At 42.8% G+C, this 20494-nt stretch overlaps 1 protein-coding gene across 3 annotated transcripts; it reads right to left on the bottom strand.

Annotated features, from left to right (window-relative positions):
* Positions 1–895: 895 nt before the first annotated feature.
* Ncoa4 (nuclear receptor coactivator 4) lies at positions 896–20494 on the bottom strand. 3 transcript variants are annotated; one of them, XM_013036213.1, is made up of 10 exons: positions 20414–20494; positions 8970–9124; positions 7448–7588; positions 6917–7005; positions 6536–6644; positions 6018–6107; positions 5334–5477; positions 3116–4081; positions 2622–2762; positions 896–2345 (listed from the first exon to the last, which is right to left on the bottom strand). In XM_013036213.1, exons 2-10 carry the CDS (start codon positions 9108–9110, stop codon positions 2340–2342), a joined length of 1827 nt encoding a protein of 608 aa, XP_012891667.1. In that variant the 5' UTR covers positions 9111–9124; positions 20414–20494; the 3' UTR covers positions 896–2339. The 3 variants fall into 3 exon arrangements, with proteins under 3 accessions (XP_012891667.1, XP_012891669.1, XP_012891670.1); XM_013036215.1 differs by lacking the exon at positions 20414–20494 and adding an exon at positions 14627–14722; XM_013036216.1 differs by lacking the exon at positions 20414–20494 and adding an exon at positions 14592–14703.

The following is a 20494-nucleotide window of genomic DNA, read 5'->3' as shown; positions in this document are numbered from 1 at the left end:
GAAAGTTAAAAGTTACTCTTGAGCCAGGCACTGGTGGCTCATGCCTGTAATCCTAGCTACTCAGGAGGCTGAGATCTGAGGACAGTACAAAGCCACTCCTGGCAGAAAAGGCTGTGATCTTATCTCCAATAAACCATTCAGAAAACCAGAAGTGGCACTGTGGCTCAAGTGGTAGAGCGCTAGCCCTGAGCTGAGGGACAGGGCCCAGGCCCAGAGTTCAAGCCCCACAACCAACAAAGAAATAAAAAATAAGTTACTCTTGGCTTATTTTTTTTCTTGCCTAAACCAGTTCAAAAGAAAATATATTTTCCCTGTTTATACTGAATTGAAGGCTTACTGCTGCCATTAACAGCTTGGGTAAGGTTTTTTTTCTCCCAACAGCTGACATTAAGCAGCCTCAGGGTATGGTTAATCATTATTGGAGCATGCTGTAGACAGTAATTCACTCCTTTCTGGAAATAATTGTGGGCTGCAGTTTTTCTAAGAAGACTTGTAAAGCTAAAGGCAAGCTATTTGAGTTTGTTTTCTTATCCAAAAGATGAAATTAATAAGTAAACTACACTGCAGAGTACACACAGAAACAGTAATACTAAGGAACTTGGAGCTGTGCAGTTGGAAAAAAGCACATACTCAGTAAAAGAAAATGGTGACATTTATGGTGTTAAGCTCCATAAAGTAGATTTGAATGAGTTTGGGGGGAGAAAGTTGAAATGGAAGTAATTACCTGTACTTTGCTAACTTAAGATTCATAAGTTATGCTGATAGAGAAATATACACATTTATATGTTTAAATTGTTTCATGGCTATATTCTAACCAAAGGTTATCACGTACTTCCAAACAACGTATCCGTTTCATAAAGACACCAGTTTCATAAAGACACATACGACCATGGTGTGGCTGTTATGCTTTTAATGGAGAGGTATAAAATGCATCAATGCAAAAGAATGTTTCACATACTTGTCAGCATAGTGATTAATAATGTAAAATACAGTGTTTAAGAGCTCAAAAGAGAAACCACAAAATTTTCTGCAACCTAAGATGCTGGAAAGACTCAAGTTGGTTTGAACCCACCACCTTTATGTTAGTAATTCTCAATGGTATCTGAGGGGGGGGGAGGAGAAGACAATAAAGGCTCTTTATAGTTGTGGTTCAAAGAGTTGTAGTAAAACTGTATGGCAGAGTCAACTGTGTCACTGAAGTATTTCCAGTAACGTAGGCAGTTAGGAAGTTTGATAGTTTCAAAGCCCAAAAGGCAGTTGAGATCTTGCAGAGAACTTTTAAACATAAATCCCACTTCTCTCCTACAAAGAAACTTAAGGATGTTGATAAAATGTCAACAGTTTTCATAAAGTTTCAATAAGCACCCCAAGGCACAAGTGTTTAAAACAGCCTGTTCACACAGTACTATTTGGGAGATTCAGGAACACTTGATTGCAGTGATAGGACTTCGACTTTATCCCCAGTTAAAAGCACCAGGTGTCAAGCTTAGATTCCATTTACACAGGATGCACCAGTAATCCTAGGGTAATGACTGATTCAAGTACTAGATTTCCAACTCTCACCTTTTTCTCTTAGCGCTGGGATTCTTTTAAAGCATATAAGGTCTGTATATGATGACAGAAGCCAAGACTACCTTGAAAATGGTTCTGAAACAAGAGTCCTCAAACAGCTCAATGGATACTTTAATAACATTCAGAGAAAGGAATAAAGGCAAAATCTTCAGTAACTGCATTTCAAATAATGAAAAATTAATAGAAATAACATGTAGGCTAAAATGTCTGATAGTTAATGTCATTAAGAACAAAACCTACTAAATTGACAAGGTTAATTACTTGTGTGAACTATCCTATAAATTAATTGAACAGAATAATCACTTGTTTTTGGACCACTAGAAGAAAGCCCATAGCAAAAGAAGTATCTAAAGGGCAGTCAAAAGGTTTGAGAAGTTTACTGGCTTTAGGAGACACTAGCGCACCTTGATTATAAAATACTTCACTTCTAAAACTACAGTGTTTTTGTTGTTCTAGTAACCACTCAATCTGAGCTGTGGAAGCTGGTGAAAACCTGCCCACCAAGATGCTGTATTTCTAGTGGGGAGAGGTGGGTGTACTAAGTGAATACTTCAGTAAGAAAGACTGTCACCTCAGCATCAACAAATAGCCTTTCTTTTATAAAGCAACTCATAATTTGATGACTTCACTAGTTTAAAGTCAGACATAAAAGAAGTAAGCTCATTGATCAGACCTAGAAATACAATGATTTGGCAAACTGCAGTCACTCAGCTCGTGGATGTGTGATAATCTGCAGAAAAGCTGTTCGACTCTCACAATCCATTCCATCACATCTGTTTAAAAAAAAAAAAAAGTCCACAGATAAGTCACCTCACTAGAGAAATTCTCCCTACCTTAAAACCGACTCTTAGAATTATGATCCACCCAGGATTTGAAGTTACATCTTGAAAAGTCACTTTCATATATGCTAAGTTAGAACATTAAGTCCAGTGTTTGAAATTGTTAGGAGTTCCTCTCCTATCTACATAATAATAAACCTCAGAGAGCAAAGCATGACTTCATATGTGGGAAGAAACTACAATCTAATGCAGTGGTGACATTGTGCTCACCTGTAGAGGAGTTCGATATAGCCACTTTTCTTTATCAACTTTAAGCTGCATACAGGTGAAGAGATCACAAACTGCTGGGAGACCGTAACAGTCTGGGGGAAAGTTATGTTCCTCTTGTAGGGGTGAGTTAAGAAATACTTCCTGCACAAAGACAAAAGGGATGGGTTGCTTCAGGACAGCTGGACTAACAAGAGACTGGCTTAAATTCCCCTCCCAAATAGTTTGCCCTAAAGAAAAAAAGCAAATATTCATCATTCTTATAACCAAGAGCAAAGGCAGCAATTGTTTATTTGTACCCCAAGTCTTCAATGTGGATAGCAGCAAAACAGGCCTTGTTTGTTAGTTTGCAGAAGAGGGGTGGGGAGGGCTGAGAAGTGCATCAATAAATTTGAACATTTGTAACCAAGTACCAAAATTACTTCCTCTGCCAATTAAGCTTGTAACATATTTAAGGATCTGGCAAGGTCAGCCAGAGCAATTCTGATGTGTCTCACCTGGGCCTTCTTTCGAAGTAGCCACTTGTCTTCTCCTGTAGATAACTGGCTCAGGTTTCCCACCTTCTTGGCTGGCAAGACCCAATCAGCAGTGTTAAAGGGACTCCAGGAAGTAGTCATAGGGCTCTGAAGCTTTTGTTTGCCAGCTCTGTCCTCAGCACTAGACCTGGTAAGCCACTCTGATAAGGAACTATTCCATATGGCTTGGAAGGAATCGGAAACTCGGGCAGGAGCCAGGGCTCTGGGTGCCTTAGCTTGTTCTGTTACCTCTTTTCTGGAAGGACAGAGCCACACATTTAGGGATTCTTGGTGATTCCCAGGCTCAGGTCTGGCTTCCACAGGCATTCCATTTTTATCTTTCCCTTCTTTCTTCAGAAGCCACCTACACAGAGCTTCCTTCTCACAATTCTCATCACACACACACTCTGCAAAGCTTGTACAGGGCTCGTTGGCTTTGCATACTTCCTCTACTTTATATGTGTCCTGATGGCTCTGAACAAGCCAATCCTCAGTAATGCTGAGGGTGGACAGTGCTTTCTTGGTCTCCAAGTGGTCATTCAGGCACTTCAGATTGCCTAGGTTTTCAATCTCCACACCTTTGGGCTGGTTACCCTGACAGTTGGTACAGGAGTCAGGCTTGACAAGCCAATCATTCACACTGTAGGGCTCCTGGAACACCTGGAACAAGAGCTTAATTTTTTCACTGGTTTCATGGCTGCCATTCTCAGGCTTCTCAAGCTTGCAAGGTTCCTGAGGAGTCACCAGCCAATCTGACAGGTCCATCTCATCTTCATCAAGGAGCACTAGATCTTCTGCCTTTTCACCTTCATTGATAGAACAGCTGTTACACTTCTGGGAACTTGGCTTTCCAGGACCTTCTTGTTGCTGACTCTTCAGGAGCCAGTTTTCTAAACCCTTCAGGTTACCCCAGATATTACTGAAGAAACTGCAGGCTCCGGTAGAAGTCTACATAAGATGAACACAACATTAGTCTGCCAGAGTAATTATGATTGCCATTGTTTATACACTAACTTGCTCAGTATTCTCAAGTATGCAAAGCAAAGAGGTAAGAGATTTCTTTTTGATTATTAAATATGTATGACTACATAAATTACATTTTCTTAAGTTTTCAAGTACAAAATGAAAGCTAAATATTGTAGCTTATTTGACAAAATCAGAAAAAGACTAGCACCTCTACATAATGCCTTCATAAATAGACTGGACAAGTCACTGAACAATTCTAAAAAAGTGCTCATGCCTCAGAAATTCAAAAGATTCAAAAGCAAAAGTATGCCAAGTTCAGAGAAGAAACAATCTCATAAATGAATCCTACTGTTAAAGAGGTTTAATGGCAAATAAATATCTGGTAGTGGGACTATCAAATGTTACAAACTTCCTAGAAAGTAAAATTGGCAAGATGTATCTAACCAAAGGGTTAGCAATTTACTCCTAAGGAAATAAGAATGAACATAGATAAGTAGCTCCTAAATGTTTTAAGGGAGTTTTATGTCTAGAAAAACTGGAATCTAAGTTCTAGCCAAACAATGAAATGTTCTATAGAAAAAAAATATATTCAAGTTATAATTGTAGGAAAAAATATGCACACCAAAGCAGAGCTTACAGAATTATTTTCAAAAAGTATATGTACAGAAAAAGTACACATGTAGGGATTATGGGCTTGTATTATCTTTATAAATTATTTGCTAAGCATTCTAAAATAAAGAGATGTTCCTTTTGTAATTCATGATGTTTCCAGCTGGGCACCAGTGGCTCATGCCTGTAATTCTAGCCACTCAGGAGGCTGAGATCTGAGGATCACAGTTCAAAGCCAGCACTGGCAGGAAAGCCCGTGAGACTCTTTCTCCAATAAACCACCAGAAAACCGGAAGTAGTGCTGTGGCTCAAGTGGTAGAGTGCTAGCCTCGCATGAATGAGGCCCTGGGTTCAATTCCTCAGCATCACATAAGCAGAAAAGGCTGGAAGTGGCACTGTGGCTCAAGTGGTAGAGTGCTAGCCTTGAGCTGAAGAGCTGAGGGACAGTGCCCACACCCAGAGTTCAAGCCCCACATCCGAGACACGTGCATGAGACACGTGCACACACGCATGCGCGCGCACACACACACACACACGCGCGCGCGCACACACACACACATACCATGTTTCCAGATTAGTAACTACCATAGTATCTACATTACAAACAGTAATGGCAGCCACATACCTGATTGTTTGCCAAGGTCTGTTTTTGGGTGAGCCAGTCTTGAGGGTTAGTGCTGGGTGTGTAAGGATCGTGCCAGCCACTAGCAGGTTTGCTTCCAAGAAGCCATTCACTGAGAGGAAGAACAGTGCTACTGGATGCCAACTTCTGGAAGTCACATAAACTTTGCTGCTTAACCAGGTATTATTAAATGTTCATAAGAAAGTTCATCAGAAAAACAGGAGACACAGGTTCCTAGGTTGCTACTGACTGATTAGGTCACATGCCTTCCCTGAGCCTCAGTTCTTATAAACTTAAAATAAGGAATAAAAATCTCTAAGAGTTCTCAATTCAAATATCTAGATCTTTTTTATTCACCTTGATTTTGCAATAAGTCATCTCAGGGCTGGGAACATGGCTCAAGTGCTAGAGTACCTGCCTACCAAGCATAAAGCCCTTGAGTTCAAGTCCCAGGAACATTAAAACAAAAAACAACAAAACAAAAATCTTTGAATTAGAATGAGGATCCTCAAGAGAAAGCCAATACCAATAAGATAATAATTGATCATTTCCTATGAAATGATGGAGTGCCTTCTCTTATTTTAACAACTAAATTTCTATTTCACTAAATGCTTTAAGCAGTCACCTATATAAACTGGCAGCTTTTTTACAGTGACTCAATTATCAGAACCAAAATGAGATTTTTACCTGCTCTGGCATTGAGACATAACTTCTTTTCTCTATGAAGGTCCCAAAATTTGATGAACTGGCATGAGCCATCAGGTGCTCAGGAATTTGCTATAAAATTAAAACCATTTAAGCATGTTTATGCCACTTTCCCGCCAAAAAAAGTGAAACTACAATTCTAAATTTGAAAAGGAATTATCCAATCTGAGAGTTCTATTATTATCATATAAGGACTGACACTAGGTTTGGTAGTACCACTACTTTTAACAAGACCCAAATGAGAAAAAGCCATAAAGTTTATAAAAAGAAAATGTCCAGAATTTAAAGAGATAAAAGACAAATTCAAAGATTACCAATGAGATAATAGTACAGTGTAAGAACTGCCAGCCTAATGCACTTATTAATGAGATGCTCATCGTAATCAGAACAGGAAGCTTCTGTAGGTTACTGCTGCATAGTAAAAATAACTTGGTGAACAGACCTGTGGGGTCAGAACCCAGAGAGGCACCCTATGTAACACCCAAGCTCAATCTACTCACAATGGTCTTAAGGGACCCAAAGGTGGTGATGGTTTGGCGCAGAGAAGTTGTGTCTGCTTCAAAGAGAAGGACAGAAGAATCTTCAGGTTTCAGAGTCAAACTGCCCAGTCTAGGTAAAAATACAAATAACAAAAATTTAATTTACAACACTTAATTAAAAGTTTTCAAGGAATATGTATAATTTTGAAATGACTAGACTTTTCTAAGAAACTTAAAAGTAGATGGTTTACTCATTTATCAGAAAGTCTAAGTACATAAAACATGATCTTATCACAAGAAGAGAAATGTCAAGTTAAACCAACATATGAAAAGAATTGCAAATTGACTTTCTTATACTGAAGAAAAAAAGCCAGAAATAAAAACAATAAAAGGGGTCTTTACCTCTCCAGGCACACAGAGACTTGATTGGCTAGGTCTTTGTTTTGGGAACACTCCAGCTGGTGAATAAGACAATTGAACTGGCCCAATAACTACAAGAAAAAGTCAGGCAGTTACAGTGAAGTAACTAAGATAACAAACAGCATCTAGATTAAACTTTTAGGGGGTTGGGCACAGTGACTTGTGCCTGTATTCTCATCTACTCAGAGCCAAGATCAGGAGTATTTCAATTCTAGGCCAGTCTAGGCAAAATAAGCAAAATTCCTCATATGAATCATAAAGTAGGTATGGTCGCTATATGGAAAGCCACAACAAGAGGATCACAGTCCAAGGCTGGGGGGAAAAAAAAAGGGAGACCCTATCCAAAAAAAGCATAAAGGTCTAAAATGTGGTTCCAGTGGTAGCACAGTGACCTGAGTTTAAACCCAGAGAGATTAAATTTTATCTGATTTATATTAATGCTGCATTATGAAGAAGATATCCTCTGGAAACCAGAGTCTATACTCAGACCAATTCTAGTGTGCAGCTGCTTACCCAGTGGAGCTGCTGAGCCTGCTGCTGCAGCGTCTCCTCTTTAAGCTGATAGATGAGATCCACCTGCTCACACAGCCACACTTCTCGGCTCCGAAGGCATTCCAGGTGGCGACTGATGCAGCTGTGAATCTGGGCCTTCACCTAGAAAACACATTGGTTTCCCTGGTGTTAGATGCCTAAGGGAGGTTTCCTGCAAACAATAAGGTTTAGAAACTTTCATGGGTCAGATATCCTTCTGATTGTCCAATTACCTATGGGTGACTCCCCACAAAAAAGCACAGACTCAAAACTCTGCCTATAATTTCCAGCTTCAAGCCTGTAAGCTCACCCCACAAATTCCTATGATTTCTGGTTTTAAAACCCCAGCCATTGCTGGGCACCAGTGGCTCATACCTGTAATCCCAGCTACTTAGAAGGCTAAGAACTGAGGATCCCAGTTCAAAGCCAACATGGAAAAGGAACAGTCCATGAGACTGTTATCTCCAATTAACCGCCAAAATAGCCAAAAGTGGAGCTATGGCTCAAGTGATAGAACACTAGCCTTGAGTGAAAAAGCTCTGGGACAGCATCTAAACCCTAGGACTGGTGTATACATGCACACAGACACAGATACACACAGACACAACACACACACACACACACACTCTCTCTCTCTCTCTCTCTCTCTCTCTCTCTCTCTCCAGCCATCAAGGTATACTTAAGCTCTAAAATCTTTCTTCCTAAAAGGATTTGATTTTAAGTGTTCTAAAGTAATCGGGAGAAAATATAAAGATAGGCAAGAGGTATTAATCCCTCTCATTTCCCATCTAATTTTAAAACATAGCTTTACAAGCTCACCAGCAAACAAAGACTGATGTCTGGCCCTTACCCCTTTTGTCATGTGTAAAATCAGCTGTCATTTACAGGAGGCCAACTTAGCAAAGCTGTAATATAAGGCAATAGCTACAAGACCGTTAGGGTGGACACTGTATGTAACTTATAAACCAAACATTTATAGGGAGTAAACGGTGATCCACACATGTTCTAAATACAGCAGCTATGAACCATTCATGAGCATCTACTTCATTATTGCATAAAACGTATTTCCTATGTAATCATGTTTTGTTTCAAATTCAAGTACTAGTTGTCCACTCAACAGAATACAACTGGAACTAACACACTTCAGGGGGGATTGACAGAACTATGCACATGTGGCTCCTCACACATCATGAGGACGAACTAAGTGGGGCTCCCTTCCTTGTTTTTCAGTGATAACAGGGCCTGATGCAGGGGCAACACAGGAGCAGTGAGAAATGCATGCTAAACAAAACTGTGGGGAAGTGTAGAGTGCAGATGCTAGCATCTGCCTTATTTCCTCTTAAGATCAAAGGGACCAACATGCCAGGCAGCTGACTAGGGTTAAACAATTAAATACACCATATGGGTCAAACTTTTTAGTCTAGACTAGGACGCCAAGTCCTTGGCCGAATACTGCACAGTACTCTAAGATGAGTCCAAATGAAGACAAAAGCACATATCACACCTCTCGTAAGTTATCTTTAAGTTGCTGTTCAGCACGGAGAACTCCACCAATAGCAAGCTCCAAGTCCCTCCTTGCATCACTACACCTCAAAAGAGGTTCTTTGTTACTGGAGCAGCCACTCTGGTCCTGGAGGGTGTTCATTCTGCTCACTGTTCCTTAAAAAGAGAAAAGAAAGTCCAAATAGCAGGCTATTTATAACCCCAAACCACCTTTCCATCCACATTCAAATGATCATTCCACCAGTTCTCATTAATGACCTACCCAGGACCCAGCACACAGGACATTCAATGCATAATGCTTCTTCCACCTCCTCTCCTCCACCTCTGCTCTTGCTATAAAATTCTATACATATTTTTTATAACACTTTAGATGTGAATATGTGTATCAGAAAAAAGTGGTGCTGTGGCTCAAATGGTAGAGCACTCACCTTGACCTGAAGAGCTCAGGAACAGCACCCAGGCCCAGAGTTCAAGACCCATGACCAACCCCCACCCCCAAAAAGAGGTAAATACTTGCACTTGACTAAGAGCAACAAACCAGAAATTTTTTTTTAGGCCTCCTTAAAATGTTTTTGTTATTTTAAAGGTGATGTACAGAGGGGTTACAGTTTTTTTTCCTTCCTTCCTTCCTTCCTCCCTTCTTTCTTTAGAATGGAGATCTACCACTGAAAGAAAGCCCCATGTAACTCGTACTGTGTCAAATCTGAGGAAAACTTACATACTATTTGGTTGCATTTACCAAAAGTCACAGGAATAATTTGTTCTGTGATAAGACTCAAGTTTATTTGTGGGTAACATACCTCAGGGGAGAGGGTGCTCAAAAAAGGGAAATTGACCTCAAACCCATGAAAAACTTCTGCAGAAAGGAAGGCTGTTTGGCCTAGATAAGAGGTAACTACCCTCCCAGGACATGGTTACTACTCTCAAATATTTGGACACCTGATAAATGAAAGAATTAGGCTTGCTCAGAAGAGCTCTATTAGGCAAAAGGATTTCAGAAGACATTATCAGATCACCCATGAAGAACATTCTAACAGTCCCAAAGACAACCACCTCAGACAAAGCCCTCCAAATAGCTGGCTGACCATCTGAGACAAAAGGAAACCTGATTTATCTCCACTGTGTCTTCAAGATGGGGTTTAGAGCTCCCAGCATAGTGGGGGGCGGGGGGGGGAGGTGCCAAGGACAAAAGTAGCAAGAGTCACACTCTTAGATGTAAACTGATGGACACCAGGCACTGGTGACTCACCCCTGTAATTCCTAGCTGCATAGGAGGCTGAGATCTGAAGGTCAAAGTTCAAAGCCAGCCCCAGGTAGGAATTTCAGTAAGACTTATTTCTAGCTAACCACCAGAAAAAAAGAAGTAGAGCTGTACTTCAAAGTGGTAGAACACCATCCTTGAGCAAAAAGAAGCTTAGGGACAGCACCCAGGCCTGAGTTCAGGCCCATTAACATCCAAAAATAAAATAAGAAAAGAAACTGATGGGAGGACAGCTGAACAGCCTTTCTTTCAACGATCTCACCAAAAAAAAAAAAAAAAAAAAAAAGCCAGCAGCTTCAGAATTCAAGACACTCCAAAGTTCCCCTGCTACTTCTGCTTTTTTTTAGTTTCCCCACAGTGCCCCAAAAGATAACTTCCTCAATTCACTCTGTCAGGAGTTTCTGTGGAATTTTTCTGACCTTGGCAACAGCTGTGCTTACTCCACTGACTGTCACAAGTAAGTAGCCTATGGAACAGCAGGGGCATGTACACTCTGCACACATTGTAGGCACTTTGAAAAGCATCTGACTGCACAGGTAGATGTCAGCCAGAGGTGTGGAGAGCTGGGGTTACCTCATTACCCAGCCATACTCTGTGTCATGCGAAGTGTGCTTAGCTGTCTTTCAAATGCAGTAAACTCTTCAATGTGGTAAAGATCACTTGTATGGAATACCACCATGGCTGCCAAGGTCAAATCTAATAAAATTGTCAAAAACCCTAGAACACTGAACAGACAGGAGCTAACTGAATGTAACCAGGGCAGACTACTTACTAAACAAATCTCTTCAAACACAAGTGCTGTATAACTGCCTAACCAGAGACTACAGTCAAAATAGTATGGTGGACTTTCCCCTTATCAGCTATGGGCAGAATGTACCACAATATTAAAAAATTTCAAAATGGATTCGTAGTGTTGCTTTTTAATCTCAAAGTATTATCCTTCAAAACAGTCATTTTGTTAGAGTATAGGTCTTTCTTGGGGTTGGGGGGTAGAAGTCAGTTCTGGGGCTTGAACTCAGGGCCTCAGCTCTTGCTTGGCTTTTTTGTTACCACTTGTCCTACACCTCTACCATGGAATTTCCTGCCCCAGGGTGGCTTTGATCCTCAGAGCTCAGCCTCCTAAAACAGGAATACACAAGTGAGCCATCAGTACCCAGCTAGAATATTGAGTTTTTAAAGCCCAACTGTCAGCCACTAAGAAAACCTGTCTTTGTGGCCACTCCCAGAATGTCTGGCACTCTTGCTGGCTCAGTCTTCCCCTCCCAGTCAACAGTTGACTTCATTAGCCCAGGTACCAAGAAAGGAGGGATGCAAAGACTTGTCATTACTGGTACTGTGATAAAGAGGGAACGTTCAGATCTAAGATTAAGAAGACTACTACAAGGCCAGCTCAGAACATGAGTTTGAGCCAACTTTGGGAAGACACACACTTAAGGGTAATAGCCCACGCAGTTGTTTTCAACAGTAACTGACTGACTGCTTCAGGTCCAAGCATAGCAAACAAGCCAGCTAAAAGATGGCTGACAACCTGACCTCAGGCTATGTTTACTGCTTACACCTCAGGTGCTCCTAACAACCTCTCTGATCTTTTTCCTCTGGAAAAAAAGAGACAATGATACTAGTATCAAAAGACAAAATCACATCAACTTGCAGATCTTAATTGGCTTTTTTCTGTAATTAGGCAATATTCCATAAAAGACAAGTGTTTCAAAGGGCTGAGCAAAAGAGGTTGTTTTTAGAACAGGCTGAAGTTGTGTTCCTGTGAGGAGGGAAAGGGTTAGAACAATGAGGAAAGAACCTACATCAGTTTATTTTATGTCACTTCTTTGTGTAAGGATTAAAACAGAGGGAACTTAATATCATGCCAACTAATGCTGGCCTGGGGAAAAGTTGACTAGGTTCTCGTTCTACTTCACACTTCATGTAAGGTTATCAAATAACAATTTCAGGTTGGCAATGAGAAAATTTAGCATGAGCAATTCCATTTGATTTTCAGCATGTTGAAATCTATGCATAGGTCTAAGTCTTCTTTAACTTGAATTTAACCAAAGCTACATAGAAAAGAGTGCACTGGGGTAACGAGAGACCTTAACTGCCTCTAAGCACTTACCCAGCCCCTATGTGCTGACTTACTCCAATTGTTAGCTTCATAATTGGTACTAATAGGTGTTTAAAGCCAATCAAGACCTTGGGATGACCTTCACTGTATAGAAAGCAGAACGAACCCAATCTGGCAAGGCCTTCCCCACCAGGACACCCTGACTTAAGCCACTGACCCTGGCATCCCAGGCTACCACTTGCCCTTTCAAAACCTAACTTCTAAGAAAGAATAACAATATAAACTCACACTTAGTGGTGCTTCTGTAATAAAAAATGCTCCCTGGCTGGGCAGGTTGCTCCATGATAAGAGTGCTTGTCTTATAGGCATGAGGCCCTGGGTTTGTTTCCTCAGTACCACATAAGCAAAAAAGCTGGAAGTGACCCTGTGACTCAAGTGGTAGAATGCTAGCCTTGAGCTGAAGAGCTGAGAGACAGCACCCAGGCCCAGAGTTCAGGCCCCACGACCAACAAAAAATAAAAAATAAAATTAAATAATGGCTCCCATCCATTCTTTACCTATATAATATTTCAGAATGAAGCCCTCTTATGACCAAAAACTTAACAGCCTAAATCTCCTAAGATATATCAAACATGTATACTTTTGTCTGTTTTCTTACCTGCACAAAGACTGAGCCAACTTAATTCTAAAAATTGCTAAAAATGTCCTTTTGTTCACCTCAATAATCCAAACTACTGCCTTAGCACGTCAAAGTAGGGTTGTCTGAAATGTTTATTTTTTGAGACACATTGATTTGAAAACTTCCCTATTACTAGGATCCCTGTGCTTATGCTTTAGAGTAGAGGGAAAGAGTAAAGGAGAGGAGAGAACAGACCCTTCCCACAAACTGGAGGAAATGGAGTTTCATCAACAGGTTTTTTTTTTCTATAAAATGTACATGTCTCACTTAGACAATGTTTTCACAGAACTAGTTATGAAGGTCAAAGATCTTGGAACCTACATTGAGCAACTAACCACAAATGAAGCTAAGTCATTATAAGGTTCAACCACAAAACTCCCTCCAAACTGTGACTATTTTGTAAATATATAACCCACATATAAAGACAGCAAATTTGCTGGGGGTGTGTGTAGCTCAATTGGTACAGCATGTGTTGAGATGCTAGAGGTCTTTGGTTCAATCTTCAGTAGAAATAGTAATAATAATAATAAGCTATCTCTTATGTAAGTGACACCTTAAGGCCCAGGGTCACTGCCATTAAAGATCTAGTCTGGGTTCTCAAACCTAATGGGCTTCTCCTTCTTTTAGTGCATTATCAAATTAATTTACTCGACATCAGCAGAATTTAAATTACTACTGAAACTTCTTTCCTAAAGACTTATAGTCTGTTTTCACATTTCTCAATAAACTATGGTTCTTCAGAATCATCTGTCTTGGGTAACACTACAAAAACACCTAGTATAGGCATAGTAGCTACACGCAGAAGGCTGGACTGAGGTTAAATTCTGCCAAGTGGAGCCAGTTAGGACGGCAGCCTTCAGGACCCATCAAAATTAGTTCTGGGGGCTGGGAAGGTGGCTCAGTGATAGAGCGCTTGCCTTGCATGCCTGAGGCCCTGGGTTCGATTCCTCAGCACCACATAAGCAGAAAAAGCCGGAAGTGGCGCTGTTGCTCAAGTGGTAGAGCATTAGCCTTGAGCTGAAGAGCTGAGGGACAGGGCCCAGGCCCAGAGTTCAGGCCCCACGACCGGACCCCCCCCCCAAAAAAAAATCAGTTCTGACGGCCGCTCTGGCCTGGCTCCGGACTGGCCCCGGGCTGGCGTGCCCTCTGTGCCCCGGCGGGATCAGTGTGCGTACATGTGTGTTCCGCTAACCTCCACACCTCACGGCCTGGCAGGAGGCCCAGCTCCCCGCGGGTGTGGCAGGGCTAGATGAGACGGTGGTAACTTACTACAGGTTAGCGCTCGGGTTTCTTCACGAATCTCGTAAAAGTTAACTGCAAAACTGAAAACCGACCACAAAATTCTACCATCGAATGACAGAATTACGAAGGCGTTTCTGGTTCAAAAACTAGAAAACTAACGGCAAAATTAAGCAAGAGTGACTCGGGCGGCTTCCTAGGCCTCTCACCGCCCCTCGCAGGAGCAGCGCGGAGGAACCGCTCGTCCCGCTCTCCACCGCCGCAACCGTGGGTTCGCGGCCGCCACGCGCGTGCGCAGGAGCGCAGCCCCACCCCCGCACGCCAATCCCGCAGACGGCGCCGGGGACCAGGGCCCGCGGCGGCCCGGTGCGGGACCCCTGCCTACCTGGGGCGTCGGACCCGCCTGGGCGCTGTCCCTACCTGAGGCGGCAACCGTGCTCCAGCCAGTGCCTGCCTGGGTCGTCGTTCCGAGGAGCAGCCGCTTCCCAGACACGGCCCCTTTATTCCCGAGGGCGTCCGCAGGTCGAGCCTGAGTCCCGCCCCGTCCCGCCCCGCCCCGCTCCGCTGTGGGCGGAGCTGCTGCTTCGGCCGCCCCGCCCGCCCGGCTCACCACCCGCAATGCCCCACCCGGCCTGCACCCCAGATCCTTAAGACGCGTCGGTGTTCGGGGCACTGCGGGGCCGTGGTGAGGCGGCCAGCAGGCGGGGAAGGACCGCCCTCGCCGTGCTGTTCCTGGCTCCCGTCCCCTCACCCGGAGACACTGCCACCTGCAACCCAGTCACGTTCCCCTCCCCCCATTCAGCCCGCGTGCGCGTGCGCGTGCGCGTGGCCTCAGGCCTCCCAGAGGACAACAGCGCACCGGCGGCTGCCCAGCCCAGCTGCAGGTTTCCGGACACAGCGGAGAGCTGGGCTGCCCATTAAACCTGGCGCCCTCGCTTAGAAGCTGCCGCACCTTAGCTATCTACCTGTTAGATGGGAGGAACATGGGCTAAAATTCATGGAAACTTTATGACCTTCATGAAAATGTTTAGGCCACACAGGTACACAGTACTACCCGAGGGCTACCATGCTCATAAACTAGTCTGCCCACTGCCCAAAGATAAACCTTAAAGCCTGTATATCCTAGCAAGCCAAGAAAACAATCTAGACAATATTGTCCATCTTAGTACCCCCCCACATTTTTTTTTTTGGTCAGTCGTGGGGCCTGAACTCTGGGCCTGGGCGCTGTCCCTCAGCTCTCCAGCTCAAGGCTAGTGCGCTATCACTTGAGCCACAGTGCTACTTCCACCTTTTTCTGCTTTTGTGGTGCTGAGGAACCCAGGCCCTCAAGCATGCTGGGCAAGCACTCTACCACTGAGCCACCTTCCCAACCCCCATTCTAGTCCTTTTTTTTTTTTTTTTTTTTTGAGACAGGATCTCACTATGTAGCCCAGGCTAGCCTCAAACTCAATCCTCCCGCCTCAGCTTCCGGCTTGCTAGGATTTCAGACATCCCAAGCTTTATACAACTATTCCTAGTTTTGTTTTGTTTTCCTCAAACAAGACAAAACTAGTATGAGTGTTGCCACTGAAATTCTAGAGAGTGGGGTAAAGTGTTTCTAGGCAGCCAGACCACAATGCTCAGCCCAGAAGCTCCACAAATAACAGCAGGTTTATGAGCTAGAGAAATATTTATTTTCCTCAAACTTTGCAGTCCACAGAAATTTCAATTGACATCAATAAAAAGGTTGGTAGGCTTTCAAAACTGGGGTCATGACCTATCTTCAATGTGAACATCTTGCCTTAAGACAGTCAAGAGCTGGAAAACATGTTACTTATGTAGCTTCACCAACAATACCATTTTATCCCTGGTTTCATATAATAAATCCCTTGTGGTTTTCTCCACAGAAGCAAACAAGTGATAAAGTATTTTCCTTCCTCTAAAGTCTGGAAGACCAAAATAATGCGCCAAAATGAAACTCAAAACATACCTGACATTATGTTCTTTTGAGAGCTGTAATTAATTGTCCAAGTATTAAGGGACTGGACTTCCTACTGGAGACTAAAATTGACAAACAAGCCAAAACCCTTTACAGTTAATCCTTTTGTCAGTTATTCATAGTTGGTTGAACAAATTGTCACATCTATAGAACACTAGAGTTAATGCTAGGCAGGAGGAATCCTAAGACTCAATGTTCTGTAACACAATCCTAGCCCCCAAAAGGAACCTGTCGGTTCCACTGTACCATCAAGTTAAGAAAACCCAGGAATGGCAACTTCAGATAAGAATAGCTAAGGGTGTACAGTGCATCATGCCAGGTGAGTAAAAGCAGTGCCCTCAGAATAATTATTTTGTCCACTTACCAGGGATGTATCTAATTCAGGAAGTGGGCATGACATGTTAAGATCTGAAGCAGTGTAGGCTTGAGTGCAAGTCTACCAATGATGACTACAGTGCTGTGATTTAACAATAAACAGGTGGGTGGACACCATGGCAGCTCTGACAAGCACAGTGCTCTACTAGGTGCTCTTCTAGGTGCTCTATTAGGTGCTCTACTAGGTGCTCTATTAGGTACTCATACTACTTGCAGCACCCAAGTGGATGCTGTTTTGACCTTCCTTGGCTAGACTTCTACACTGTTAATATGTGGTCTATGTTGAGACAATGTATATTTACCAAGAATGAACACAAAGCCAAAGTGGAAACTTTGGACAGAAATATTAGAAGAGCTAAAAAGGAGCAGAAAGAGTAACAAATGCTGTGGACACCTATGATTCTCTCACCAAGCAGAACTTAATCCTAAAGTTTACACATAGACTGTTTTTGTTTTGTTTTGTTTGTTGTTGCTGTTGTTGTTTAAAACAAAGTCTGGCTGTGTAGCCCAGACTAGCCTCAATCTCATCATCATCATCCAATCTCAGCCTCTCAAATGCTGAGATTATGGGCAAGCACCATCACATCCAGTGGTTGGTCCTCCTTTTCTGGTGGGGCAGTACTGAGACTTGAACTCAGGGCCAAAGTGCTCTCCCTTAGCTTTTTTGCTTAAGGCTGGGGCTCTACCATTTGAGGCACTTCTGATTTTTGGTGGTTAGTTGGAAATAAGAATCTCACAGACTTTCCTACCCAGCCTGCCTTCAAACCATGATCTTTGATCTCTGTATCCTGAGTAGCTACAATTACAGGTATGAGCCACTGGGCTGAGTAGGTTGGTCACTTTGCTTGCCTTTCACAGCTAACCAACATGTGAACAGAGGCACTGAATTCACTGCTGAATTTAGCATTGTTTTTGAAAGGGCTCTCTCTTTACTCCCCTCCCTGTCATATACTTCATTATTCTCTATAGTACATATCACAATCTGACATATAGAAACCATTTATCTTCTGTTCCATCTCCAGAAAAAAAAAAAACTACAAGGTAAGTTGCACATAGGCAAGGACTTTATCTCTTTGTTCCTTGCTATGCAGTTATTTGCTATAGAGTTACTTCCTAAGTGAATAAATTCTGCAAATATTTAAATCTAGCCTAATGTGTACTAGAAGTTTTTCCTTTTTTAGACAGTTTCTCAGTTAGTCCTCACAAACCTTTAAGGTATTATTACCATCAAAAAAACAAAAACAAAAAAAGATACCAGTTGCTGGTGGCTTACACCAGTAATCCTATCTACTCAAGAGGATGAGAGCTCAAGATCATAGTGTAAAGCCAACCCAGACTGGAAAGTCCATTAGCTTCATTTCCAACTAGCCACCAAAAATCCAGAAATGGAGCTCAAGTGGTAGAGTACCAGCTTTGAGCAAAAAAGCTAAGGGAGAATACCTTGGTCCTGAGTTCAAGCCCTAGTATAAGCACACACAAAGCAAGACTTAACAAGGTTAAACATATTGCTTACAGTAACAAGTTTCCAAGTAGAAAAGCCAAGATATAATCCCAAGTCTGAGTCAAAAGCCCCCAGCCACTCAGGTTCTTTAAAGACCTGATTAAATACTTAGTATTTAATTACTGGTGGCTTACCAGTAATCCTGTCCACTCAGGAGGATGAGATCTTAAGATCATAGTGTAAAGCCAACCCAGACCTAACTAACCCAGGCCTAAACCACTTACTGTTTACTAATGATATCTGGTAAATCTGCCATCTAGAAGACAATTTATCATTCAATAACCAACCAAAAGTAGAAAATACTATTTTTTTAAATAAGAGAGTTATTTTTGAAAGAAGCCCAGCAGCAGCAATTGACTGAATTCCTTCCAGTATGCTAAGCTGTATGAATAAAAGTACAATGCTAGGAATCACTAACAAGAGGCTCTCAAATAGAGAATGTGTTTAGTCCATGACATTTATGAAAACCCTGCAGTTTCCTAAGATTCTAGCACAGTTGTACTCAATAAAATGCAAATAAGAGTAGGAAGTCCTTTGTAATTCTAACAGCTCTGACAGACTACCTTCTTTTATCATTGTGCTTTTCCACTTTTGAAAATATTTTCCCAAGAGGAATAATGTAATTGTAGAAATTTATTTAAATAAAATATGATAAAAACTTTCAACATCTAGCACTTTCCCTAGAAACCCAAGACAAAGACTCAGAGAAAAGTAAACAGAGAAACAAAAGGTAAGGGAAATTATTGTCCTAAGCAGTAACATAGGTGAAGTTACTCATGTCGATCTCATTCTTTCTCTGAACAATTCCATGAGCTAGAAAAGTCTTGAAAAGAGCAAATCAAGGCCAGGCACTAAAGGCTCATGCCTGTAATCTTGGCTACACAGAAGGCTGAGATCTGAGGATCATGGTTCAAAGTCAACCCCAGCAAACAAATCCAAGAGACTCTTATTTACAATTAACAAGCCGAGCCATGAGTGGAGGTGTGGATCAAGTGCTAGAGCACTGGCCCTTAAGCTAAATTTAAAGCCAAGGGACAAAGGAGAAGTGCCCAGGCCCTGAGTTTAAGCCCCAATATGATTTAAAAAAAAAAAAAAAAAAACAGAGCAAATCAAGTAACATTACTGAGCCACAAATAGTAAATGAATGTCCCTCCATTTATAAAGTTCAAAAATGTCACAGGAGGATCCCAGTACAGAAATAAGCCAACTATGACTGTCTGTTCTGTTCTCACTCAGGGAAGTTAACTCCAGTTTTATAGCCATATTCCAAATTACCAAGTGAATGAGGGAACATCAAGTCCATCCAAAAGCAGCTATTATGGCAAACCTTACCTGCCAACACAAACTGGCCTGATACATTTTTTAAAAGATGAACTCTAAACTAGCATTCCGACTTCTGTTATCCCTGACTGCATCCACCCATGACACATCCTTGACATTATTACTATTCCCACCATCAGAATTCAGGGCTTGTTCTCTATTGTTTTCTTAATTGCTACATTCACAACACTCTGAGCCTACAGCAATGAATAAATTAGCATTTTGAAATGAATGATTGCTGGTACAATAAATCAATGAATGAGCAAGCTTTTTCTTCTTAGCTGCCAAAGGGAGAAAAATCATACTACTTTTAGAAATTGTTGGGAGAATTAAATAGGATGTTAACACTGCATTTTGGTAGGCCCTCCCTCCTCCCCAAAATAAATGCCCAAACAAACAAGTTCTTTGTATTTATAGGCTCTGGATCGATCCATTATAGAAAACAAACCCCACCTCTTACCAGAGACCCAAGGAGGAGACACAGGAAACTGAGGACAGTCAGTCACCTGAGCCAGGGTAAGGACAGAATGGAGGAGGTGGTGGCCTTGGGCCTGGAGCTACAGTAGAGTAAGTGAAGATGGATGGGCTATATTCCAAAAGAGAGAGGTGGGGGCTGGCCTTACGGAGGAGAGTAAGCTGACAATATAGCAAGAAAAGGCTGCCCAGAACCTGTGGGAAGGGGCAGGGGAGGACAGGCCCGGCGGGGGGAGGGAGGAGGGCACTGGGAGGATCTGTGGGGAGGACATGGGGAGGACAGGCCCGGTGGGGGGAGGGAGGAGGGCACGGGGAGGACCTGTGGGGAGGGCATGGGGAGGACAGGCCCGGCGGGGGGAGGGAGGAGGGCACGGGGAGGACCTGTGAGGAGGGGCAGGGGAGGACAGGCCCGGCGGGCGGGGGTAGGGGGGGAGCGGAGAAAGACAGGCCCGAACGCACGGTGCTCTTAGAGGCCTCATTCCGGGCCGAGGCCCCAGCGGCCCTCGAGCTCACTCCTCCGGGCTGGGAGCCCCGAGCCTGCCCGCCGCCCCGCTCTTACCCGCTCGCAGGTCTCCACGAAGAGCCGAGAGGGACCTAGGAGGAACAGGGACACCTCGAGACCAGCCTAAGGCCCGAAGGC

Source organism: Dipodomys ordii, unplaced genomic scaffold (assembly GCF_000151885.1).
Source record: "Dipodomys ordii isolate 6190 unplaced genomic scaffold, Dord_2.0 Scaffold259, whole genome shotgun sequence".
Classification (NCBI taxonomy): domain Eukaryota; kingdom Metazoa; phylum Chordata; class Mammalia; order Rodentia; family Heteromyidae; genus Dipodomys; species Dipodomys ordii.
Note: the sequence above shows the minus strand (reverse complement) of the source record. Positions and strands in the feature narration are given on the sequence as shown.